Source organism: Ambystoma mexicanum, chromosome 11 (genome assembly GCF_040938575.1).
Source record: "Ambystoma mexicanum isolate Mex_15411 chromosome 11, UKY_AmexF1_1, whole genome shotgun sequence".
Taxonomy (NCBI): domain Eukaryota; kingdom Metazoa; phylum Chordata; class Amphibia; order Caudata; family Ambystomatidae; genus Ambystoma; species Ambystoma mexicanum.
This window is the reverse complement of record NC_090934.1, coordinates 997,410,052-997,437,167: the sequence shown is the minus strand read 5'-3', so window position 1 is coordinate 997,437,167 and position 27,116 is coordinate 997,410,052. Positions and strand designations below refer to the sequence as shown.

Here is a 27,116-nt window from a genome sequence, read left to right as displayed (position 1 = left end):
GGGGATTACCGCTGGTAATCTCCCTGTTCCGAGCCTCCTCATTGGCTGAGAGGCTGCCAACCTCCCCCCACCACCCCCCCACACCCCTGCTGGGTATTAATGATGAATATGATATCTATGATGATATGAAAAGAAATAACTTCAGTACTTTACGTCGTGTGAGATATAGTATAATAAAAACCCTTGACATTCAGTGATGAAACTTAAGTTAACAGGCTGTTCAATTAAATCAGTTTAGCGCAAAAAAGCTCTTGACATTTAGCTAAAAAAATGTTGTTCGAGTGACAGTAAAATTACACTTTAATGCAGCAAAACTCTTAAAGTTTGGGAAGTGTTCAAGGCTACACCACCTTCACCCTGAACCCTGCCCAACTGTGCACATTGTTGACATCACCAATGCCAGTCAGATGACCTCACATATGACATCACTTGTTACATCATAGAATACATCACCGGAAACTCGAGCACACTGGCATCACAGATAGCATCCCTGGTGATACCCCAAAGGATATTACGGGAGAGATCCCATCAGAGTAAAAAAGTCTGCTGGTCTATTTCAAGATATTTGACAAACATATGGCATAGGTGTGTATGTCTAGTGCATGCTAACAGGGATGTGCCATAGCTGCAGACCTGTTATTGGGTAAAGTGGCCAGCCAGGCCCAGTTGTTAGTTTGAGTAGCCTAGGGGTTTGCATGGCAAAAACCCCAGGGGGCAAGTGGCTTACTGACCTGCTGTGGGGTAAAGTGGATACTGACCTGGCCACAGGCCAGGCTCATTGGTTATTCTGGGTGTGTGGCGGGACCTGGAGCATGAACGAAGATCATGCACTGGGCAGGTTTGTTGGTAGCCCACCACTATGGGGTTAAATAAACCACTGGGCCTGACCACCAACCCATTGCATGTTACCCACTATTTGATTTTGGTGCTGTAGTGATTTTTTAAAATTCTTGTTCATTTCTCACATTCCGCTGGCATCCCATCATCGAGTGATATTATATCTAATGCTATTAGTGTTCTCATATGTGATGTCATCAGTGATGTCATCAGTGATGTTAGCAATGGTTTCTAGTTTCCTGAGATGCCATCCATGACGCAATATGTGATATGATTAGTGATTTCTCTGGTGACACCATCTGTGATGTCATCAGTGTACTCATGAGGCCTCATTACAAGTAGGGCACAAAGGAATACCGGGCACCGGTAATGACACCGGTGCCGGTAATCCCTTTGCGCCCTACTACGAGTTCCCTTTGCGGGTCCCGTCCTTTACGCCTGCTTTTAGCAGGCGTTAAGGACGGGACCCGCAAAGGGACACCGGGGTCAATAACGGTACCGTAATTCACGATACCGTTATTGCCGCCTTCCCATTGAGCCCTATGGGGACTCAAATGGGAATGGGGAATGGTTCCCGGAATGGGGATTTACCGGTCCCACGAAGGTCGGAATGACATGGTAAGTCCCCATTCCGGGAACACGGACCCGGAATGCAGTAAGGGGGTAGCCATGGCGCTAATAGCGCCATAGCTACCTCCTACCTCGTAATAAGGCACACGGACTGTGAAACAGAGTTATGGTAGCATAGCTACCAAATGATTGCTGAACTTCTGACTTGTAGGCACATGTGTCTCTAAGTGTTGTGTGGTTCTAGCATTGGCTCTGCTTCAGACTCGCTGATAAGTGTTGCAAAGCAATGATTGTTCATAGAAGAAGCACACTTTTTCGAAGCAACAGTTTCCCAACACTACTGATAACTTGGGGGAGTGGGGCAGACACTGGGGCGTGTGGCTTAAGGACCCATTTCTACTTTTGAGCCGGCTGGTTTTCTAAAATCATCCCAGAGCTGTGTTCCATGCACGCGGCTCTTAGGCCTACCTGTTCAGGAAGATGCTGCTGACATCATCGTGGGTGATGGGCGGCTTCTTGGAGCTGGCCGCCATCCTCAGCGGCCGCAGGAAGTTGTTCACCAGAATGTGCAGCTGCTGCACATACTCGGCTTCCGCCTCCAGCATGCTGAACACCACCTGGTTGCGCTTGCGCATGCTGTCGGCGTGTGGCGAGCGGATGTAGTCCTGAATGATCGTCTTCCATTTCCGTCTGCACAGCCAGCCCCGCAGAAAGCTCTGGACCTGAGGGGGCATGGGAAACAACAGTGTAAGAACAGGGCATTGTGGGCTAGACAGAGGTGTGTAGAGACTCAGGGCCAGAGGCGAGTCCGTCAGCAGCACAGACCGATCAGTCAAGGAAGGGATGGGAAACAGTGGTGTTAGTGGAAAGGGTGCTACCGGGCCAACCCTGCTGGCATAGGCTGGACTGTAACTAAGGGGGAGCGGTTCTACGTTTGCGGGTGACTGTTCCAGCATCACAGACTGTACAGAGGCCGCTCAGCACCTTCCTGGCACACCCAGGGTGCAGGATTGTTTGTTCTTGTCCTTAAGGCACTACATCTCAAGCGCATCCCTTTGTACTGTATCTCGGGCACTCTCATGCGTTACTCCCGCCTAAACCGCTCACTCTGGCCCTCATTCTCCCACGCCTGAGCTCAAATAGGGTCTCTGGCATTAAAGCCAGCGTTTCTTACCCAAGACTATTTTACTTGACTTTTTATCTTAAAAATAAATTGTCATTTTTTTGTTAATTCAAACACGCACTTTAGTCCAATGATAACTTCTGTTTGTTTCAACATCAACAAAACTCCCCTTCTCTATTTGAAGGCCTTTTAAACAGTCCGAATTCCCCTTTTTAGTTCTGGCTATTAGGTGGCACTTGCACCACCTATAAGCCGAAACTATTTCATTGGAGTACAGATATGAGGAGGGAAACACAACTTGAAGGTGTTGATTGGTTATTTGCCCACCCATTGACTGCCCATGGCCATTCTAATCCCTATGGCCATTCCCATCAAGCTCTTGCCCCTCCCCACCCAAAACACCTCCTCATTGGAACTCTTTGAGCTTCCTTTACTCAAGCCTTACCATCTAAAGTTGCACTCAAAGTGCCTGCCAGTGTTTTTTCAAAGCAGTCTTCTGAGTGTTAATCACTTAATTGGAGTTGTAAACCGACTATCGGTGTAATAATATTTCTGAAATGTCTGCCTTCCGCCACTTCATTTAACACTGCGTATCTTTCACTGAAGTCCTGTTAAAAACAAGCATTAGCAAAGTCAACAGTTTTGGTGTCTGTATAAGTATTAGGCACTTGTCAGGCACTGATATTAGATGCCCAGGTACTTGCACCATTGTTCACCTGTTACCATCAATGACTAGTTAACACCACTACGGCTGTGCCTAGAAGTGCCATTCCCATACCTACACAGAAGCTCAAACTGTTGTCATTGCCAATGTTTGTTTACGCTGTCATTTCACATGCTTCCCTGACCAGATTAACAACTCAGCTTGCAGGAAACACTGTGGCCGACTCTATGGGCCTCATTACGACCCCGGCAGTAGCCGTGTCTGTAAAAAGGGCACGGCTGCTGCCAAAGTTATGTTTTTTTCCAGCACCTGGCTTTGGGGAATTACCGGGCATTACAGCCCCAGCGGCCCCAGAAGCCAGGCGCCAGAAAAAGTAACTCCCCATTCGCATTCGAGTCCCATAGGACTCTGAACTGGATGATCTCCAAACAGCCCTTTAAGATGAGAAGCAGTACCCTCGAGATAGATGGGGATGCAGATTCATACTCATGCATCAAATAATTAAGACAACTCAATAGTTTGGCAAAGTGACTCTGTTTAATGACAAGTTCATAAAATGGGGAGTATAACAAACATCAGCAATCGCTCGATCTTCTCGCTCTCTTTCCTTTCAGAAAAAACACAATATTTATAGCAAAAACTTGTCGTTGCTGACGTACAACCTGCGCACGTATTAACGTCATTCTACGTGGCAACCTTAAAAACCTAATATGCAACGTGATTGGTTATAGGAAGATAACTTGCTAAAATAGGTACTATATCTGTATACGATAAAAGGGAGAGCGGATTGGATAATCAACGTCAGGTGGGGCAACTAAGCCCTCCCTTCAAAATGGCCACTATGAACGTCACTAAAAGTACGACGTCCTATTGGCCCTACTTACTATAGGACCCTAGATTACATGGTCCACTATGATTGGGTTGGCATCAACCCCCCTCATACATTTCCACCTACGTCTAGCAGCACGCAGAAAGAACATCCAGGTGCAGAGAAGCTCATCTGCACCCCAGCTTTCCACCAATTCTGCTACAATCAGTCATCACCTCAATAGTCATGTGTCAATTACTGCTTTGTAGTTTGGCCTTGAGTCTGCTCTGTGCTCTGAGAAAAAGGAGTATGGGCATGCTGGGGATCCATGCGTAGGTGTGAAAGTTTCACTCTTCCAGCTTGCCTTTGTCACGTGACTGGACACCATGAAATCGGCTTTTCTTTGTGTCTTTTCGTATATTTTATTTAATTCTACCACTTCTCTGACGTCTGTAGCTTATCTTGACCTTTCTGAACAGGATCCTCTGTTCTCCTCTCCTTAATTGTATCCAATGATCCAATGACGGCCTATTTTGCTCTGTCTCGATTCTCGATTTTCTTGCTGCGATGCACTCCTTTTGAGGCCTTTTGTAACCTTTGTTCAATTCTTCTCAATCCAATTATGCTGCATGAGAATCTTACATTACAATTTCGGAGTTAATCTCTGTACCAGGCTTCGGGTATGTGAGGTATTCGACCATCCGCACGGGGAGTGTGCACTTGCCTAGGCTTTTTTTGATAATTTTTTAGGAAATGGAATGATGGGAGATCAACCTCCGAAAATGTGTGGGGTAATCCGTACACATTTTCTAATGCTCACCGCACAACCAACACATCGTCCAGTGTACTCTGGGGGACACCGCCTAGAGGCACAGTCCTCCCTGTCACATTTATTTGACAGGTGACAGCGAGGGGTGCACAAAAACATCCAAAGGAGGAGGGTAACACCTTCCTCCTCCCATGGCCAGCCTAATTAAATATCAAAGACTCCATGGATCCGCCCTGTTCTATTATCTAAATTCTGTGTGGTGGTGGCGCATACTGATGGCAGCTAATTGAAGCAGGCCTGCGAATAGGCCTGATCACAGAAAGTAACAATCAACAGGAAAACTAACTCTTTGATATATGCAATGTGTCAACTTGAAGCTAGTTCCCACCACTCTGTATGAAGGACAGTGAATGGCATGTCTGGGTCCACTATTTACCGTAGGCAACCCCTGCAGAGTGGACCCCTTTCAGAGGGATAAGTGTGTGATTTAAGGGAGAAAGGAAGTCTGCTCTCATCACAAACTTGAAGGGAGACCTGCACTTTGATCAAGAGTAACAGAGGGCTCAGTTAACTAGAGAGACACTTCGATCTACAACAGACAGGAAGATGGGTGGGACTTAGGAGTACATGGTGTCACCCCTTACCTTTCCTGTTGAAAAGCACTTTGGTCCTGACCTCACACATAACAAAAAATTGTTGGTGGAGACCCTGGATCGGTTCCTTAAAGTAGGCTTAGTCTGCACCAATCACTGTGGCCCATTTGGCTTTAAAAGAGGGCTGAGCCCCTCACTTAGCAGATCATCTGAAGGCTTCACCAGAAGCAGGAAAGAAGAATTCAGCATTCGGCCCTGGCTGAAGTTACAGTCTACCTTACAGCTTCCACCAGTGAAGAAAGGCCAGGATATCCAAGAGGGAAGCAAGATCCCTCCCCTAAACATCTCCCAGGGTACAGAGGGAGATACCAAACTCAGAGCACCCGTTCAGCAGCTTCAGAACCCATACCCAGCCAGCACACAGCATACCCTGCTAGGCACTGCCAACAATCTTTCTAGGTGGGAAATGCCAGAGAGTCTCTGAACAAAGGACAAGGCCGTTGCCTGCAAACACTCTCCTCAGCTTTGGGCCATCTGCTTTGAAAGGACGCCACAAGCCCTGCGAAGAAGCTGGGAGGAGTGCCACACAAGCATCAACCAACGTCCATCTTTTAAGTAAATATTCAAGGCAGTCAAGCCCTCGAACCGCAACCGGCTGCACCACTGACTGTTGTCATGCTGCAGTCACAAAAGCCATCTGAGACGCCTTGACCAACGTTCCAGATCCGCCAACCAGCACAGAGACAATGATTCTTGACCCCGAGCCGCTGTGTAGGCAAGCCTGCAGCCATCCGTCTAGCCTGCTTACCGAACTGCCTGCCGCCTGATACCCGCAGCTGACTCCTGTCTTGAACTCTGTCGCAGGAGCTGCAAAGCGTCCTGGAACCGAGTCAACACTGTCGAGCATCAAGAACATCTCAAGCACCAGGTACATTGTGGTTCTGTCTCCCTGGTCCTTCTCCGAATGCCCCTAGGGACATTTACGACCCTTTGCTCCCTTGGTGCAGAAACCAAATAACCTTGAACAGTTAAAACTCATTACTTTACCGACTACCCTCCTGTCAGTATCCAGAGTGCATCCCTTTCCTTTGTGTAACTGTCTGTCCTCTGTGTTCCTTTACAGGGAGGGTTGTATTTTGCAGTGTGCTAGAACTGTCTGTTGTAATAATAATAAAGTAGATATTATTTTTATACAACCTTGACTGGACATCCCTTTTATCATTGGGTAATAATTGTATTTTCGCTGTGTTGCAACTATTCAATGATCCACGACCTCGCAGAGGTAAGCCTGTAGTTCTGTCCACATTACCAACATTGGACATGGAGGTTTATAATTGACTTGTGTTTCCAATCTGTTCGGATCCCTTCTGGTGTACTAGAGGTGTGGAGCTGGTTGATGGTTTAGAAACCAATATTTATCCCTGGACCACTGGTGCCCCGGAAGTTGATTCGTCACAAGGTAGGACTAGAGATTTCGGTCACATTGCAAGTTTGCTGGGCAGATGCAATTTTCTGAATTTTCTAAATGTTTTGTGACAAAACACCTGACATTTAGTGGAATTCTGCATTTGGTGCATATTTGTAATATTGTTTGAGGCTGTTGCTTTTGGACACTATGTCTATTGTAATAGGGCCTCATTACAAGTAAGGCGTAGCGGTAAAACATTGGTGGTAATGGAAATATTGCCAATGTTCCCGCTCCACCGTACTACGAGTATGGCCCCTTTTGTGGAGGATTTACCTCCAGCATCATGCTGGAGGTAAATCTTCCAACTCTCCGCTGAAAAATCAACAACATGGGCAGAATTACAGCAGCAGAATTACCGCCACGGTAATTTCACCAAAAAAGCCCCATTGAGTCCTACGGACATAAACAATGGGGACTTACACCGCCACTTGTAATCCAGCAGTAATGCCACCGGACCAAGCGGCTAACAGTAATTCAGTTTGGTGGTATCTGGGTGGATTTGCCACCCAGATACCACCAAACCCGTAATAAGGCTCTTGGCCGGGAGGAGTGGTGACTAACACCTCTCCACAATTAGCTCAGATTTTATCCACTCAGGTCTATGAAACCACTCACTCACCGGCCAAATCACAGTGCAATTTAAATCTAAATGTTCCCAGGCGTAGCCGAAGGGCTGAATTCATATTTTGAAGCGTCTGAGCAAGAAAGGGGTGATTGAAGTGTTAATTTATGTAAAAATATATCAGCACTCCTCATCGGACCATACAAGTGTATTTATTTATTTATTTGACATTTGAAACGTGCACTTAGCCCAGAGGCATCAAGGCGCACAAAAGATGGATATCCTGAGGGCTATGGTCAGAGAATCCGCATTAGGACTTTGTCGCTCATGTAGAAACCTGCGAGAGCTGAGCCATTGGGGAAAAAAAGTGTGTACATTAGGAGGCCTGGTGTATAATAAACTATAGAGGAGACCTAATCAAATATGCTGTGGTCACCATCATCACTATAATACATATTAAAACACGCTACTTTGTAATAATCCTTAGAGTAAAACTAAACAGTGGCATCCATTTACAGAGACCCATACAGCAGTCACATGGGTTGCAAGGGATTTGGGTGATAGAATAATATCACTTTTTTACATAGCGCTTCATGCTGGATTTATCCTACTTGTAAGCGCTGAAGGTATCAGTGCTTTTACCCACAGTTGAACGGTACTCATTTCAACAACCTCAGAAGGATAAACGGCTGAGTAACTTGGCCGCGATTTGAACCTGTGTCGATGGGTTACAGATTTGTAAGGAAAGTGCTTAACTCTTTGAGCTATTCCAACATTCTTACATGTGCAGAAATGCCTTCGAGACTGACCCTGTAGTTTCTTTGAGTGAGTGGTGGTCGATGGTAGCGATTGTGCACATTTTCTAGCTTCGCAGACAGGTTTCTCTGCCTACTTCATGCAAAGGCGAAAAGAACGGGATATTAGAGTGCATGCACTGCAAAAAAGGCAGCCTGTGTTAGGCAGAAAAGTGCATGTACAGATCACACTCCAGGGACGTGTTTCCGTTAGGTTGTGCTGATATGAATTGTGTGAATGTATTGGGCTCTGCTACAGGCCTTTCCAGGCAAAGATATTTTAAATCTTTCTTTCATGGCAAGATTAGATTGTTCATTATCTCCTGAGAAAACAGGGTTTGCTGCACTCTATTCAACATGAGGGTGTTACCCATGTAAGCCACATACTTGTTCCATGCATGCTTGCCATCATATGTTTTCAGGCACTGCTGAAATATTGCTGTTGGTGGGCTCCACACACACTGCATGTGCCGTTACCTAAATGGATGATCGTTGCTAGGAGTACCAGTGACCCCGGGGGCCGACTGGAGACAAATGGACTCGCACAGAGGAAAAGTACTGTACACTAGCCTATTGCACATCTCCCTCTCCAAAGAATGCGCGCATCCTCCTCAATGTTCTCATTTCCCTCTCATTCTATGCTCATATGCTTTTTCTCGTATCTATTCTCCCTCCTTGTTTTTCTCTCTTCTTGCTTTGCATTCCATACCCCCTGCAGTCCTTCTGTACTTTCTTAAAATCCCCCCACCCCCCGCCTGTGTCTTTTGGCTTCCTCCCAAATCCCACTCCGGGCAAGGACGGCACACTTATTGTCTGGCTCGGCTCGTGTTTGGCTCTTGTGGCTCGGATTGTGTTTGGCTCTTGATTTCACAGGGGGCTAGAGCTGAAAGAATGCAAGGTGGGTCCCTGAGTGTCCCCTGTTCGGGTTTTTACTGGTGCATTTTGCCACTACTGCCTAGTGCCTCCCAGGGCACTCCTATTTGCATTTCTGCCACTGTGAATATCACTAATGTTTATAATTTTACCAACCTTGCGTTTTGCCTCTTAGAGTGTTCCAGATGTAGGCGTGCTACTCCATATTGTGCCACTGTCTGTATTTTGCCACACTTGCATTTTCTTCCAGGAGTGTTCCGAAGATAGGTTTGCCGCTGTGATGCTCTCCACTGTTGTATTTTGCCACACTTGCATTTTCTTCCAGGAGTGTTCCGAAGGTAGGTTTGCCGCTGTGGTGCTCTCCACTGCTGTATCTTGACATACTTGCATTTTCTTCCAGGGGTGTTCCGAAAGTAGGTTTGCCGCCGTGGTGCTCTCCACTGCTGTATCTTGCCACACTTGCATTTTCTTCCAGGAGTGTTCCGAAGGTAAGTTTGCCGCTGTGGTGCTCTCCACTGCTGTATCTTGCCACCCTTGCATTTTCTTCCAGGAGTGTTCCGAAGGTAGGTTTGCCGCTGTGGGGCTCTCCACTGCTGTATCTTGCCACCCTTGCATTTTCTTCCAGGAGTGTTCCGAAGGTAGGTTTGCCGCTGTGATGCTCTACACTGCTGTATTTTGCCACATTCGCGTTTTGCCTCTCGGAGTGTTCCAGATGTAGGCATGTTACTCCGAATCTCTCCACTGTCTCTATCTTGCCATCCTTGCATTTTCTTCCAGGAGTGATCCAAAGGTAGGTTTGCCGCTGTTATGCTCTCCACTGCTGTATCTTGCCACACTTGCATTTTCTTCCAGGAGTGTTCCGAAGGTAGGTTTGTCGCTGTGGTGCTCTCCACTGCTGTATCTTGCCACACTTGCATTTTCTTCCAGGAGTGTTCCGAAGGTAGGTTTGCCGCTGTGGTGCTCTCCACTGCTGTATCTTGCCACCCTTGCATTTTCTTCCAGGAGTGTTCCGAAGGTAGGTTTGCCGCTGTGGTGCTCTCCACTGCTGTATCTTGCCACCCTTGCATTTTCTTCCAGGAGTGTTCCGAAGGTAGGTTTGTCGCTGTGGTGTTCTCCACTGCTGTATCTTGCCACCCTTGCATTTTCTTCCAGGAGTGTTCCGAAGGTAGGTTTGCCGCTGTGGTGCTCTCCACTGCTGTATCTTGCCACACTTGCATTTTCTTCCAGGAGTGTTCCGAAGGTAGGTTTGCCGCTGTGGTGCTCTCCACTGCTGTATCTTGCCACCCTTGCATTTTCTTCCAGGAGTGTTCCGAAGGTAGGTTTGCCGCTGTGATGCTCTCCACTGTTGTATTTTGCCAGACTTGCATTTTCTTCCAGGAGTGTTCCGAAGGTAGGTTTGCCGCTGTGATGCTCTCCACTGCTGTATTTTGCCAGACTTGCATTTTCTTCCAGGAGTGTTCCGAAGGTAGGTTTGCCGCTGTGGTGCTCTCCACTGCTGTATCTTGCCACACTTGCATTTTCTTCCAGGAGTGTTCCGAAGGTAGGTTTGCCGCTGTGATGCTCTCCACTGCTGTATTTTGCCAGACTTGCATTTTCTTCCAGGAGTGTTCCGAAGGTAGGTTTGCCGCTGTGGTGCTCTCCACTGCTGTATCTTGCCACACTTGCATTTTCTTCCAGGAGTGATCCGAAGGTAGGTTTGCCGCTGTTGTGCTCTCCACTGCTGTATCTTGCCACACTTGCATTTTCTTCCAGGAGTGTTCCGAAGGTAGGTTTGTCGCTGTGGTGCTCTCCACTGCTGTATCTTGCCACACTTGCATTGTCTTCCAGGAGTGTTCCGAAGGTAGGTTTGCCGCTGTGGTGCTCTCCACTGCTGTATCTTGCCACCCTTGCATTTTCTTCCACTGTTGTATTTTTTTGTCACACTTGCATAATGCTTCCCCGTGTTTTCCGATCAGCAATTCTGCCACTGTGAATCTCGCTAGTGTTTTCAATATTGTAACACCTGTGTTCTGCTTATCAGAGTGTCCCAAGCAAGGTTATATTACATTGCATCTCACCTCTGTTACATCCTTCTGCCACACATTTGACATACACACTATTTTGACTATACCCCACCCTAAACATACATCATCCTCGGCCCCAGTGCCACCACCCATAGCATACAGCTGAATCTGACACAAAATTCGGTCGAGCTGTTCACATAGTTTGACTCTGTCAATTTGACATAGCACCCGCCCTTACACCTGATAATATGGACTGCTGTTAGGGACCTACCCAGTTCCTACCTACCTTCGATTAGGCTATAAATACACACATGTATTTCACCTCTCCTCTCACCACTTCACAACTCATACCACAGTCTTCCAAAGGACGTTCAACCTCAAAGCGTTTCAAGGCCATACCAATGGCAGTAGGTGCTATACAAATGCCAAATTACATAACATTTGGCATCAGCCAGGCTTGAGTCCTAAATGGCTTGCCGACCTGTAGTCACATTAAGCAACCAGCAGTGTCCGCACGCAGGTTCCCTGGTTCACAGAGGCCACCAACGTGCAGAAGGCCCCTCATTGTATATCGTGACAACTAGACACACATTGATCACCAGCGGCCGGGGGTCACCCTCCCAACCACGTTGATACAGTTTGCATATTTCAGATAGGGATATTCAAGGGCCTTTCATTTCCAGGAAATGTTTCTCATTTTCAAAGGTAAAATGCAAAAAAGAATGGACTCGGGCCTCATGCTGTGCATGAGCGTTTCTATATCGAGCATTTCAATGTAAGTAGTGCTGTGAAAAGAACCCTTTCTGCACTGCAACATTCCACTGAGTCTGGCCCATGGCAGGACTGTCCAGATGTAGGGGCGTATTTCAGAACGCATCCTTTGTGAATGAGGGATACTCTGAGATGTGCTATTAACACCCCCTTGCAACACCCACGGCCCACAGAAAAGCTTCCTGCACAAAGCCATGTATGCAATCTGTTTTTTTTTATTTACCTTTGCAGAAATTGTGGTAATTTTTTACACTTCCGTATGCACTTGGCACATGCAAATGGGAAAACTAGTCTGTCAGTTGAGGGCCTTTATGTGAACCCCTTCCCCCAATCCCTTAATTACTCCCATCCTCCTTCCACGTTTTAAAATCCCTAAAAATAAAACTCCTTCCTTGAAGTTAGAAATACATTACTTTGTTTACAATTTAAAAAAAGATCTTACTTGAGACTGTGCCATCCATCATGTCCTCCAAAACCAATTTAGACTGAAATTCTTAAAGCAAGCCACTGCCAACATTGAGGCCCCACGTTTTAATAATTGTAACGACAGCTTGCTTTCTATTGAACATTCAAAATAAATAATACCCATTTTATACAATTCATTTTAGGAATTTTAGTGTACCCTGGCCTGAAGTACCGTAATAATTAAAACATGCTTAGACATTTTTCTGTAAATATCAGGTTTCTTTTGAAACGTTTTCACAATTTTGAAACTTATTTTTTGTTTAATTTAAAGTTAAACTCCAGTAAAATGTTATGTCAAGAAAATGACAACCATGACAATTGATTGTTATAATAGAATGCTTGGAATAAATATTACTCGACTAAATTGTACTTGAAGAATTCACTTTATTCCATCAGATTATTACCTGGCGAGGGGGTTTGGTGGCCTCCCAGCCCATTAGGAGGCTCAGAATGGGGGCTTTACCACACAGTAAAACACCCTTTCCAAGCCTCCTCGTAGCTGGAGGCTGCCATCGTCCCTCGCTGGGAATCAGGTAAGTGTGCCCCCACGCAGCCAACCCCTCTTTCCCTCATCCCCAACCCGAATATCCACACCACAAACCTGCTCCCCACTTATCTTGCACTCCACCATACCTGGTGCTCCCGGCGCATCTCCTTCCTGGAAATGGCCAACATGGAAAAGGAGAAGGGACTACATGTAGTTCCCTTCTTCTGATCCATGGCGGTCATCCTGTTTTGTAGTTTATTTCTCAAGTTGAGAAACAGTAAACATGCAGTTTCTCAACTTGAGAAAAAAACACCATTAGTACCCGGAACAGTGTGCCGGGGTACTAACAGCAATAAAACCCAAGCAGGGTTGCATTACCGGTCAGGTAATGCCCCGGGTTCTAACCTTAAAACACTTGCTTCGCTTGGTCGTCTAACTTATGCCCTGGTACCATTACCTAAACGGTAATGCCCCCCTGCTTGGGTTATATTGCTTAATTCTGTGAGTGCTCCATGAGAGTGATCGAGAACTATGAAGGATCGGCAACTATCACGGTTTCCGCTCAGACATCTCGGAAGCCTACATATCCTTGACCCTTGTCCATAGGCTATGTACCAGGCACCACTTAACAAAATAAAGCTCCATTTGCATCCAAGGAAGGACACTCAGCCAATAATGTGGATGGGAATATGGATTGAATCTGCCAATTAAGGTCCCGTTTTCCCAGACTGTTGCCAGGATTCCATATTTCTCCTGCACAGTCGAGTATTTACAGAATCACAAGTCTGTGTTACTTTTTCTACTGGGCCACTTGGAATCCTTAGGTTAGGCACAGGGGACTATGCCAGGGCCTAGACACCTTAGGGCAGGGGTCCCCAACTTTTTGTTAGCAATGAACAACATTTGAGTGTCAGATAAAATGGTGAGTAACTTCAGTACTTTGATGTAATTTATCAGCATTCAGTCTGTGGTAAAATGATTGGAGCAAATCATAACAGTGCTAAGCTCAATACTGCTAATAGCACTGTTAATTATCAGTAATTAACAGTAATCTCATCCAGGTGTAAGCCTAGGCCAGGCATTTCATAATGGCCTTTAACATCATTTGGCATTACATTGGTATAGAAATACAATCTTGAGTAAATCAAGTGGCAAACAGTGCATTTCTAGGCACTAGGCCAGCAAAATTATTCAAAAACATTGCAGGATGTAACAAAATATTTGAGTGCTTGGAGTTCTCTCCCAGGACATTTTCAAGCGATTTAATAGCAAATGTTTTTTTAAGCATGATTCAACAGTACCATTTACTCCAACATGTAAAGGGTTATTTTTCTGCTGCCCCACAAATCCCTCCAGAGGGATTGTCAGGATCTTTAGGGGCAAATTGTGCATTTTTAGGAGAACAGGATGAGAAACACTGGACATAATGTGGTAGAATTTAAGGATCATTTCAACCAGGCTTTGTGTGAGGGGAGGATTAGCCAGCTAAGAAATCTAGTGGAAAATAGTGCTTTCTAAAGCACTCAAGGTCTGTTACATTTAAGACAAGTGATTAGGAATAGAATAAATATCTGATGGATTTGGGAACTCTTTCCCCAAGCAATCCCCTGGGAAATATAGTTGTAAGTGGTGCATTTTTAAGCATGCTAGTGGGCCAGTAACATTGTTCACAAATTGGAAATTTTGAAGAACACTTTACAGAAGGGGTGTTTTCTTTCCCTTCATAGTGTACATATCTAATGTTTATGGTTGTATACCACACTTGTTAAGTGCACTCCCTTGACATGGGGTCAGCCTGCACTTCGCAAGTTCAAACCTGTGGCAGGGTCGACTTAGCCAATCATCGCTCAAGGTTGATGATTTCAGTAAGTTACATTGGGTAATATCCGTTCTTAAAGAATTTATAAGCAGGAAGAATCTAGCAAGAAACACTATACTAAAGTAAAAATAATGATTATGTCACTAAGACATTATTTTCAGTAACTTTGTGTATTGCAGCTGGTAGCTACACTAATCAATTGTGCACAATTTGGAACTCATTCCCCTTAGCAACTCATTAGTCACATGCTAGATAAGCAAAGCATCATACAAAGTGAATTGTCCCAACAGGCACTGCAATACAAGTAGTATGTAACATTTGTGCCAATTATGACGCATGAGGCCCGCAAACACAAACTACACATGTAAAGAAATTGGCATAAGCAAATTGTTTAAGAAGGAAAATTTAAGCATGGATGCCACCTTCTCCAATATGCAGATACCAGCTGTATCAAGATACAGAAGTTGGCAATTGTCACCAGAACAAAAATATGGGCATTTGGTTAGATTATTTTTCCCATTAATGCATTTCCGTACTAGAAAGAAGAATCAGAAGATAGAAATGTCTTCGCAAAGATTATGCAATTAGTGTGGAACATTTTGGACCCAAAAATGTAATTTTGGCAACAAACGCAAATCATACATGCACAAAAGAAGCTTATTGGGACTTCTTTGACAGCTGGGCATTCAAGTCACTTATTTTCTTACTTATGTTCGTACTATTTGGACACTAACCCCTTTGCTGTCTATATCAGTGCAGCAGGGGAAGGCTCACTTGGCGGAAACATTATCTTCGTAGATTGTGTACTTGATCCAGACAGTGAAGCACCTTATAGTGTACCAGAGCTCCAAGTGGCATAGACATTTTAGACTGCTAAGCCAGGGATTGTCTCAATAAGGGTGGGTTCAGTGGGGAGTAATTTTTACTTCTGATTAAGAGCAGTACAATGGGTATTCACATGAACGGCCAGGCAGGCCTAGTTTCTGTGCTTCAGATTCTCTTCAATCACTGTGGACCGTCTCATCTGAAGCCCCAAGAGATTCATTTTCGTAGCCACCCCCTTGCTCCCTGCACCCATGTGGCATGCCCCACCACTCAGACCACTCTCTGATGACTCGACAGCTAATGCTTCAACAACTAACAGTATGTCATGCCTGTCAAATAGAGCAGGCTGATTGGCTAGCCTTCCCACTAAATTCTGGCTCAGGGTACACTGCCATTGATGTCTCAACCCTGAATGTCCTTTTTCTTAGCCTTCACACAATGGCCCAGAGCAACTGGCGAGCAACATTTTAAGGTCAGGAGACCAATATGTTGCTTGCAAGCTACACGTTGAGGATCACTGCCTTAGGTTATGAAGTAGACATAAAACCTTAGTGCTACAGTAGACAAGTTCAACACACAGGTATCTCCCATATTTGATGTGCCCATACGTTGTTTTGTTTTGCGCCAAGCCCATGGTGCGGTACTTCATTCATGATCGGCTGTGGAATTGTGCCCTGGCCCTCCCCAGCAACAGGAACTCCCGGGTTCAAGGGAGGTCAGTTCACAGTTCCATTGCCTCTCCAGAACGGTATGTGGTGTGGTGACATAGCAATGTTATGGACGTTTTGGAATGAGGTAACTCTTTTGCGCAAATAAAAGGGGCAGTCCCGCGCATGCATGGCAGAGCGCAGGTGCCGCTTGGACGGAATACCCTTGTCAGTGTTGGTCTGTGGTGGTACTCGGGGGTTACTGCTGCGCAGAGCTGTGTGGCCTTATTACAAAGGCGACAAGGGGATCACTCGTTCATACCCACATGCTACATCGGCTGACGGAGGTGTTGGGATGGTGAGCAATCTGCTTCGTAGCACTGTCGGCAGGTTCATAGTCATTATGTCGAATTCAATAATTTCGAAAGTCAAAAAGTCGAATCCAAAAAGTCGAAAACCAAAATGTTGAATTTTTTTTTTTGGTTGCTATTTTTCGAAATGGGGGGGGGGTTCCCCCCAACCCCTCTTTTTTTGTTTTTTTTTGTTTTACCCCTTTTTTTTACCACCGGAACCCAAAAAAAATATATAAATAAAAAAATAAATTCGACATTTTTGTTTTCGACTTTTTGGATTCGACTTTTTTGTAATTCAACTAATTTCATTCGACATTATGACTGGACACCCTGTCGGCACACTAGGGGAAGGTGAGACACACCCTGTAATGCCCGCCAATCAGAAGTTGCGGCTTCCTTGTTAAGGAAGTGCACGTGAGCCTCTGGGCACATTTTTGGAGCACTTGATAGTGTGCATACTTTCTTTTTTCTCTCCTTCTGGTATGTGGTGGACGTTTTAAAAGTTTTTCTTTTTTCTCTAACTCTCTGCTTGTCTGGACATGTGACAGTGTTGGTGGAGGTCTGGTGCTTCCTGTGGAGGGACAGTGTGAAGGACATACAGCGAACTCACTGAGTTGCGCCACTCTATCCACTGGGAGTGACTGTGCGCTCAGTGTGGCCTTGCTAAGCGGTGTGCTGCGCCAGCATGCAGGACAGGCGGGCTGCAGGAGTGGTGGCTGCAGGCGCTCCATTGGTGGTACAAAGACATCAACAGCAAGGCTCACTGGCTCCTATGCCCGAATTTGACGTACCTGGGGCACCCGGCCGCTCTGTGCCCCAGGTTGAATTTATGGTTGAAGAGCCTGGAAATGCACTTCGCAACGGTAGGGGAGGTGAATGATCAGGCAATGAAGTTGACACTATTGTACACTGCAGGTCCAGCGGTGTTGAAGATTTCTGAGACATTGCAGCCGGTGGATGACTCCTACGGAGCGATGAAGGACTGTCTAAACGCCCATTTCATTCCACTTGTGAATGTGGATTATCAGCGGTTCGTAATGTGTGCAGCTAAGCAGAGGGATGACAAGTTGCTGGACTCTTTTCATGGCAGGCTGAGACACCTGGCGGCCACATTTGCTTGGAACAATGAGGAGGGGTTGGTGCGCAACCAGTTAATTCAAGGGCTTGCCTCTGGAAAGATGCAGCGACAGGTTCTGAGGGAACCAGGGCTCACTCTGGCACGTATTCTAGAACCGAGAGGCTCCTATGAGTTGGCAGACACTGGGGCCTCCAAGATGGATGAAGCAATGAAGATGGTAAAGTTGGAGAATGTCTGCGGGATAGGGTACCAGCAAGGCACCAGGGGAGTTTGACGTGGTACAGGTCCTTGAAGAGACAAGGGACCTGAGATGCTGACACAATACACCCTCTGCAGATATGACCTCCCCCATGCAATCAAATGTTCTGCAAAAGGCTGAGTTTGTGGGAGATGTGGGGCAGTTGATCATTTGACACGCATGTGCAAAGCCCCAGGAACAGTAGTTACGCCAAGAGGCCCTGCCAAGGTGGGCATGTCTGCCCAGAGATGTTTCCCGAGGCTGGCACAGGTAGATCATGATGAGGATCAGCCGGACCAAGGATCAGAACCAGAGGACGTGTTCTTCATCTCAGTCTCAGTGACCTTAAAGTCAAGAAAAAGAGGCAGCTGAGATGTGCGGTGTCTGTTGACAGATGTGAGATTCCAGTACTGATTGAAACAGGGGCATCTGTGAGTGTGATGGCCCTGGAACCCTATGGGGCGTTACTCGGCCTGCCAGTCTTGGCCTGGGCGAAAGTGAGAATTTTCACCTTCGGAGGTACACAGCCATTGCCGCTCAAAGAGGCGTTCATCTCGAAAGTAGGTCATGGGCCAAACACCATTAAAGTGAGATTCTTCATCATTGATGGACACTCTACTGAGTGTGCCGCAACAGAGGCCCTCAAAATTGTCAGTTTTGCATATGGGGTCTACGTGGTGAACATTCACGAATTGCTGTGGAAATTCGAAAGTGTGTTTGTGGGCATAGGAAAAATGGTGGGTGAGCTGGTGAAACTGCATATTGATTAATCCTTCTGCCCAGTGGCCCTTAACCACAGGAGAGTACCTTTTCACCTTAGGGACCAAGTGGACAAGGTTCCATGTGTTAAAATCGTGGCTAAAATGGCAGTTTACACAAAAAATCGTAGCAAAAAGGCTGTGGTTTTGCTGCCGCAATCCATGTAAAGGACCCATTATAACATTTAAGGGGAGCGGGTGACACCCCCGCAAACCCCGCTCCCCTTTAATGGTATAATGGGGTACACATTTACTGGGTCAAACCACAGTATTTTTGCTGTGATTTTTTGTAAAGGCGACATTTTTGCTGTGATTTTATTACTGCATACCGTGGACAAGGATATAGAATGCCTTGTGGAGATGGACATCTTTGAGGCAGTAGAGGGGCTGACTCCGTGGGTATCCCCGATAGTGGTGGCACAGAAACCGAAACAACCAGAGTCAGTTCGGATTTGTATGGATATGCGCCTGCCCAACAAGGCCATCAAGTGGGAAGGGCACCTCACGCCCACTCTAGATTAAATCATTGCAGAGTGACAAGGAGCAAGGGATTTTTCAAAACTAGACCTGCGGTCCGGCTATAATCAGGTGTTCCTGCATCCCGAGTCCCGGTGGATTACAACTTTTACACTCATAAGGGTTTGTACAGGCATAAGCAACTGAGCTTTGGCGTATCATCAGCCGCTGAGGTTTTTCAGAACATTATACGTAAAGTGCTGGCCGACCTGGAAGGAGTCATCATATCAGTGATAACATTTTGGTTTTCGCTGTGTTGTAGAATGAACATATGGAGAGGCTGGAAAAGACACTTGAGAGGATCAGGTCACTGGAACTCACCCTCCACAAAGAAAAGGAAAAGTGTGAATTTGTCAGGGAGAAGATTGAGTTTTTCAGATTTATGTTTCAGCAGGGAGGCGTGTCACCGGATCCCAGAAAGGTGAAGGACATCAAGGAGGCAAGACCTCCAGAATCAGTAACGGAAGTGAGAAGTTTCCTCGGTATAGTAACATACTGTGGGTGATTCATCCGGAATCTGGCAACGTTGTCTGAACCATTGCGGAATCTGGCTAGGAAGGACACTCAGTGGCAGTGGGGCCCCTTAGGACAGAGTGCCTTTGAGGAAATCAAGATGGCCCTTACGACCGACAGCACAATGGCATTTTTCAACCCAGCCGTAGCGTCAGAGATTGTGGTGGATGCGAGCCCACTTCAACTAGGGGGTGTGCTGAGCCAGCAAAATTCTAAGGGTGAGGTGCAGCCTCTGGCATTTGAGAGCAGAGCCTTGACGGACACCGAACAGTGATTTTCCCAGATTTAAGGTAAGGCACTGGCGGTACTCTGGGGGTGCACACATTTTAGGCTACATGTGTTATGGAGACCGGTGATGGTTGTGACTGACCATAAGCTGTTACTACCAATCATGGCCGGACCATGATGGAGGCCACTGGCTTGAATCGAGTGTTGGATGCTGGCCTTATTGGAGCACAGCGTCTGCTTGGTGTACCGGCCAGGAGTCAACAATACAGCTGATTACCTGTCCAGATATCCAGGGAAGTCTGCCACCTTGAACTCAATGTCCTTGCAAGAGCTGGCAGAAAGTTCTGAAGGGGACAAATGTTTTTGCCTACTCCTTGGGTCCCTGGCCAAAGGAGAGGGCCTGTGGGCTCTGATGGGCTGGACAAACACACACAGGATGCAAATGTGGTGCTGGAGCAGCTCTGAATGGTGAGTAACAAGTTGTCATTTACGGAATCGGGGCTGCTGTTGAGTGGACAGAGGATAGGCGTCCCATCAGGGTTGGTCTCCAAAGTAATAGCACAGGCTCATCAGGGATACCAGGGGTCAGGCAAGACCAAGTCACGCTTAAGGATGAAGGTGTGGTTCTCCAATTTGGAACAGCTGGTGGACGATTTTGTGAAGAATTGCATGTGGTGTCAAGCTGCAGCGCAGAGAGAGCCCCAAATTGAGTCTATGCCCAGGGGCACTGGACCATGGGAGATTGTGCACAAGGATTTATGGATCCACAGGGAGAGACGTGCACTTTCTAGTGGCAATTGATGAATGGACCAGGTATCCAGAGGTGGAGTTTGTAGAGTCCACCTCGTTTGAGAATATTGTGGCGATGCTGGAGAATATATTTGCCTCTCAAGGATTTCCAGAAGAAGTGTGTACCAATAATGGGCTGACGTTTCACGGAGAGAGCTTTTCAAGAGTGCTGAATCAGGCACAGGAAATTATCTCCACTGTGGCCCAGAGCAAATGGGGAAGCGGAAAGTTTCATGCAGACCCTGAACAAAATATTCTTGATTGCTCATGGACAAGGGAAATCCCTGTGTCGAGCGCTATATCAGTTCCTGAGTGAATAGAGGGCCACTCCCCACTACTCTACAGGAGTGGGCCCGCAGAAGCTCTTTTCAGAAGGTGCCCGTGTGGGCTCCTGCTGGACAGTGAGGATACAGCACCAGGAGTGATTGATGATGAGCAAGTGGCCAAAGAACAACGGAAAGTGGATTGAGCTAGGTGGCCGGAACCCAGCAGAACTGAGCCCCGTGAGGGGTGAGGTAGACCAGAACGATGATCAAGCATGGATTCCGCAAGAGTCAATAGATCCTGGCCCAGACGTGGAAAAGGAGTCCTGGAGGGGCACAGGTAGGAGATACTCGCAATGAGAATCCAGGTGCCGTCCGTCCCATTTGAAGGGCTATATATTGTAGGACTAACATGTTGCCATCTTTGCACCTGCGGAGCACAGTGAGTAGTGTTGTGTGTTTACTAATCCGAATGGTAGTATTCATGTTTGTTTATTTTGTTAACAGTGTAGTTTATATGTTTATATGTATCAATTGTTATGAAAAAGGAAGTGTGTGGTGACGTAGATACGTTACGGACGTGAGGGAGTGAGCTAACACCATCACGGAAATAAAAGGGGCTGTAATGCATCCTTTCCCAGAGGCCCTAAGAATGGTGGCTTCCTTGATTTCATATTTAATTGAGGATGCAGCGCTCTGGGCTCTACCCATTAGGCAAGAAACCAGCCCTCTACTGAGCTGTCCAGTCATTTGGTCGACAGACAAATGGTCGACAGACAAATGGTCGACGCAATTTGGTCAAAAGACAAATGGTCAAATTTTTTTAAAATTTATATATATATTTTTCAGGTTTTCGTTTAGGAAAAAAAGGGTTTTTTAGCAAAAAAAGGGGGTTGGGGGGACCCCCCCCCCCCCAAAAAAACAAAAAAAGTGAAAATACTAAAAAAAATCGACCATTTGTCTTTCGACCAAATTGCGTCGACCATTTGTCCTGTCGACCATTTATTTTCGACCAAATGACCTGTAACCCTCTACTGACCAGTTGGAATTTAGATCACTTTAGTCAGAGGTTTTGATGGACCTGGAGCAAGGTTCTCGCTGTATATTGGCCTATGTGGCTTATTATAAAAGATTGTTTTTTTACAATTCTGGAGGCGTTTGCAAGGTTTTTTGAAAGGTGCTCTAGTACAGATTGAGGTGAAACCAAGAACCCGTGAGGAGCTGATCAGCATGCACGTTCCTGCCTCAAGCAGAGAGACACAAGTAAAAAGAGGTTACGGTGGGGGAACAAGAGGCTCAACCAGTGGTCTTCAAACTGTGGGGCTGGTCCCCTAGGGGGGCCTTAAGAACATCCAGGGGGGCTCGAGGCTCTTTAAAAAGGGATTAGGGTGACAACTTATTTTAATAGTAAATATAGTTTGTGGAGGGAGGGATATTTTTACTCAACAGGGGCTCAGTATAAAGAAAGTTTGAATACCATTGCGATAAGCAAATGTAGATATGCAGTGTGAGGGGTTCATTAGGTAAGGAGGAGAATGAAGAAAGTTTATAAAAGGTGCAAGTGGGTGTTGAGACTCTATTGCGAACAATGGGGGAACTCTTTAACAGAATGCACTGCCAATAAGTGAGGCTGCTTTTCTGGCCCTCATGTCCATCGCAAGGCATCAACACTACCCCACCCCATTGCAAATACCCTCCTCGCATTAGTCACATTACTGTAGCAGCCACACTAGTCTTCTCAGGGCAGAAGGAGGTCCTTTCAGTTATGCTGAATTGCAGCGCCTTAGGAAGCTACAAATGTTCAGTGATTGCCAGTGAGGAAAAAGTGCAGATTGAGGGTGCGAGGGAGGTTTATCTCACTTGCCTGTACTGCAGTCCTGTTGCCCATTGCACCACGAGGTTGGAACAGCGATGTCAAGGTAACCGTTTGGAAAAGATCTTTTTGGATTTGATTGATGCCACACAGTTTAGTTTCTTAAGTATGACCTTTTTATGCTCATACAGTCCGTCTGAAGACTGGCAGCAAAGGACCATACACTTCAATTCCTCCTTTTGCAAAGGGCACTGTCTCCATGAAAGGTTCTACCAGTACCCATTCACCATTTACTCCAAACACACAGTCATTCTTTGTGTCCCACGCAAGTACCAAGGGTGACTCTACCTCCACAGTATGTGTAATTACTAAACATATACACTAAAGAAAAAGCACAGGTCCCATGATTGTCTCGCTCCCGGAGAATCTATCAGCTTCATCTGAATATATGCTCTTTCAGAGCCAAAGGGCCTCATTTCGACGCGTGCGGTAAGGGGTTAACGGCGCCGTAAAAGGTGGCGGCGCCGTTAACCCCTTACTGCCTAATTACGAGGTCCCTTTACGGGTCCCTACCTTAACGGCTGGTTTTACCAGCCATTAAGGATTGGACCCGCAAAGGGACATTGGAGGTAATTACAGTACCGCAATTTGCAGTACCGTAACTACCACCTTCCCCATTTCCATTGAGCCCTATGGGGGCAAAAATGGGAATGGGGAAGGGCCAATGGTGAATGGGGAATTACCGCCCCACCAACCTTGGAATGGGGTGGTAATTCCGCCATTCACCATGGCAGAATCAGTAAAATACCAGCGGCAACCATGGCGCTACTAGCGCCATGGTTACCGCACGCGTCGTAATGAGGCCCAAAGACTTCTTACCTAAAAGAGTATTGTAAGGGTTCAGAGTAAGACTGACATAGAGGGGTCATCGTGGTTGTTAAAGACTTGTATTTTTATAAGAAAATGAAGAGAAAACCATATCTTGTCCTAACTTTAAGAGGAGTTCCCCTGCCTCCTCAAAAGAACTGATATCTGTCACGATGTCAAGCAACAGTCCACAGTCCTATGTCAGAATCCTAGCTCTGTCCCACACACTCTATGCTAAACTTAATCAAACGGGTAGGTTCCTTATCCAGAGGAATGATTCTCTTTCCCTCGACAAAGGGTAGTTCTGGGTTTGAAAGTTCTCAAGTTTCTGTTTCAGCTAGTGGGGGAAATGGCTTTCTTCCCTGGCCCATATATGTGGGTTACAGAACCTGGCTGGCAGACCTGGTTCACCTCTCTACCAGGTACTGTGACGCGGAAGAGTGGTTTGTATACTCCTCGAAACTGTGGTGGATCCCTGACCCTGATTGGCAGACCTGGTTCTCTTCTCAACTAGGTACTGCGACAAGGAAGAGTGGCTTGGTTACTCCTCCAATCCACTGTGGGTCCCAGATCCTGGTTGGCAGTCCTGGTTCTTTTGGGTATCAGGTTCTGGGACAAAGAAGAGTGGTTTGGATACTCCTCCAAACTGTGGTGGGTCCCTGACCCTGGTTAGCAGACCTGGATACCTTCTCTACCAGGTACTGTGATGAGGAAGAGTGGTTTGGATACCCCTGCTATTTGTTGGGGGTTCCAGACCTCTGTGGGAACAGCTGGTTCACTCTCCTACCAGGTACTGCGTTCCCAAAAAAGTATTGACCTTCTGTTTCTTTCTTGCTCACCTGTTTCACTGTTCTCCCAGGTGTTGTTGGGTTTTACAGTTTCTTGGTTTTGGTATAGGTCCCAGACCCTGTTCTTCCCACTCTTCGTCCCTTTCTGACCTTCCCCAACAACCCCAGTACCTTCGGGTTTCACTTTTGTGTCTCCTTGTGACCATCGGAGGCTTCCAGTCACTCTGTTTGGTCTTCCAAGGTCTCTCTCTCTCTCCAGGGCTCCGTGCTCTCTGCAGCATCTCCACAACGGTATGAGCGGTGTAGCCGGAGGCTCTCTTCTTTTTCTGGTTCTGCAGCTGGACTACTACAGCAGCTCTGTTCGGGTCTTCCCTCTCTCTTTCTCTCTTTGTCTCAACTTCTTTTGTGGCGGCTCCGCAGTTAGGAAGTGGTGTGGGGCTTGCCTTGCATGGTTCTCCACCCTTCTCTCCAGATGGTTTTGGGTCTTCTTGGGAGCAGCCAGCACGTCGCGATCAGCAGTCTTCACCCCAACGCCAAGCCAGATGGCTTCCAGGCCCTTGGTTCAGCCTTGAAGAATCTCTCTCTTCTAGCAGTTAGCGGTCCCTCCTTCCTTTTTATTGGGTCCTTTTCGTCTAGACCGCTTATATTGGTTCAGCGTAGTAGTTGTCATTACTCTGCACCTCTTATTTGTCTCAGTGATTATCAGCGGGTCTTTCAACTCCTCCCTATTCTTCTTTGTCTCAGTCCTTTCTACTTCATGAGTCTTATAGAGGTACATGGGAAAGGAGGGTAGGGATGGAGAAAGTGGGGGTGAAGGAGAGGTGTTGGTGTTAGGCGGATACCGCGCTCTCCTACAATAGTCGTCACTGGTCCCATAGGGGGTTTCCAACCACTGAGTACCACCCCCAGGGGGACTATCGGGTAGCGGCCTGACCTCTCTGGCCTAAGGGGAAGGGGCTGCCCCTACGGGAGCAGCACCGATATCCTGGGATTCATCACAGTATATAGAGCAAAGGTTTTCTGTTTAGCATCAAAAGACAATGCAAATGGCTGTGGAGTGCAGTTTAAAATGGAATTTCACTGCCAGATGTGGGAAGTCTCAGATGCAGGCCAGCAGGAGGTGGCAGAAATATAAGAGGCTTTCATGCGCTCGTTCGAGGAGGGCAAGCATAGATGCAGGTGCAAGAAGAATTCCCAAGGGGAATCGCTGTGTGGGGATCCACCAGAATGACCGAAGTACTGACGGGACTGCAAGTCCAAAGGTGTGTGCGGTGGCCATCACTATAAAGAAGGCCACACCCAATCTCTTCCCACTCATGTACGTGAGGTCAGCAGGGTAAGATGTGTTCCATCCAGAGATACTCATCTGGCAGCCCTCCTGATAAGACAAGCCTAAAACAGATGGATTCTGTGCTGCACGGTGGATATGGTCGAGTATACCAGGATCCACACATTATCTCCATAAGTAGGAATGTTAGCTCATTTAATACTAAAGAAGACACCTGGCTTGATGGTCACATAATAATATACACTTGACAAGATGGCCAATAATAATAATAATTATAAGGAGTCCTCTACCATAATTCTGCAAAGAAGTAGCTTGAGAGATTGTAAGAGTCGGCCTAGATAGATGACTATGGTTATTCATTTCTCTGCCTTCTAAAGACAGCTATTGGAAGCCTTCACAGGTTTACAATCTTGACAGTGAGTCACCTCCTCAAGCTCCTTCAAGGTTTTCGCTGGCACTTATGGGCTGCTGTTCCCAGAACACATAAAGTTTCAGACCTTGCACATAAAGACTAAAGCACGTACTTGAATTAAACAACTTTACTGCAGAGAGATATTCCAGCTAGGTCCCAGTGGCAATGCCAATGTTTAAGATAAATTCATAACCTTCCACCCATCACATCTTTTAGTTATAGGCTGTCTCGCAAAGTGGGATAGGATATGCCCAGACCTGGGCCCATTGCTCACAATGGCACTGGGACCCATCTGCACCCATCTGACGAGTCCCTACAAGGCCAAAACATGTCTAGGTTTTCATCTGTTTCCATGCAGAGGGGACATGTCCTAGCAGTACGGGCTGGACTGCTCCCACTGATGGCAGGACCAAGACAGATTTGCATATCGCTGGTCCCCTTCTGCAATGGTGCAGTTGTGCTAAAAGATGGTGCTGGAGGTTACCCAGAGCAATGCCAGTGGCTGAGACTAACGATTAATTCATAACCTTCCACCCATCTCATCTTTTAGTTATAGGTTGTCTCCCAAAGTGAGAGAGGGTATGCCCAGACCTTGGTCACGTGCATGCTTTGCCACTGGAACCAAGCTGTGACCATTTTATGAGTCTCAACGAGGGCATAACATGTCTGTGGTTGCTTCTGTTTCTGTGCAGAGGGGGCGTGTCATAATAGTATGCACTGCTCTCATTGGCGCAGGACCAAGACTGATTTGCCTATTGCCGGCCCCATTCTGCAATGGTGCAGACAGGCGAACAAACAATGGTGTTGGAGGTAACCCAGAGCAATGCCAGTGGTTGAGATTAATGATTCAATCTTAACCTTCCACCCATCACATCTTTTAGTTGTAGTATGTCCCTGCTACATGAGCCCCACTCTGCTGATCCTCGACATTTAGTGGTGCCACCTTCTTCATGCAGGAAATGGAGCACTGACTCCTTTTCTGCTCCGGCTTTAGTTTTCTAGCCTTATATCTCAGGAGCAGCAGCATTTATTGATTCATCTAATGAGGCCCTACTGTTTTATCAAAACATGATTTATCGCAGGGAATCGGCCAAGACTAAAAAGACGGGGACACATCATCAGATTAATAATGCG

The 27,116-nt window shown here is 46.5% G+C and overlaps 1 protein-coding gene across 1 annotated transcript in view; it reads right to left on the bottom strand.

Moving 5' to 3' along the window:
• Nucleotides 1-27,116, bottom strand: part of RASGRF1 (Ras protein specific guanine nucleotide releasing factor 1) — a 670,043-nt gene that overhangs the window by 277,927 nt on the left and 365,000 nt on the right. The window contains exon 5 of the mRNA XM_069624182.1: nt 1,876-2,129. Coding sequence (XP_069480283.1) covers nt 1,876-2,129 — 254 coding nt within the window. The remainder of the gene's footprint in view (nt 1-1,875; nt 2,130-27,116) is intronic.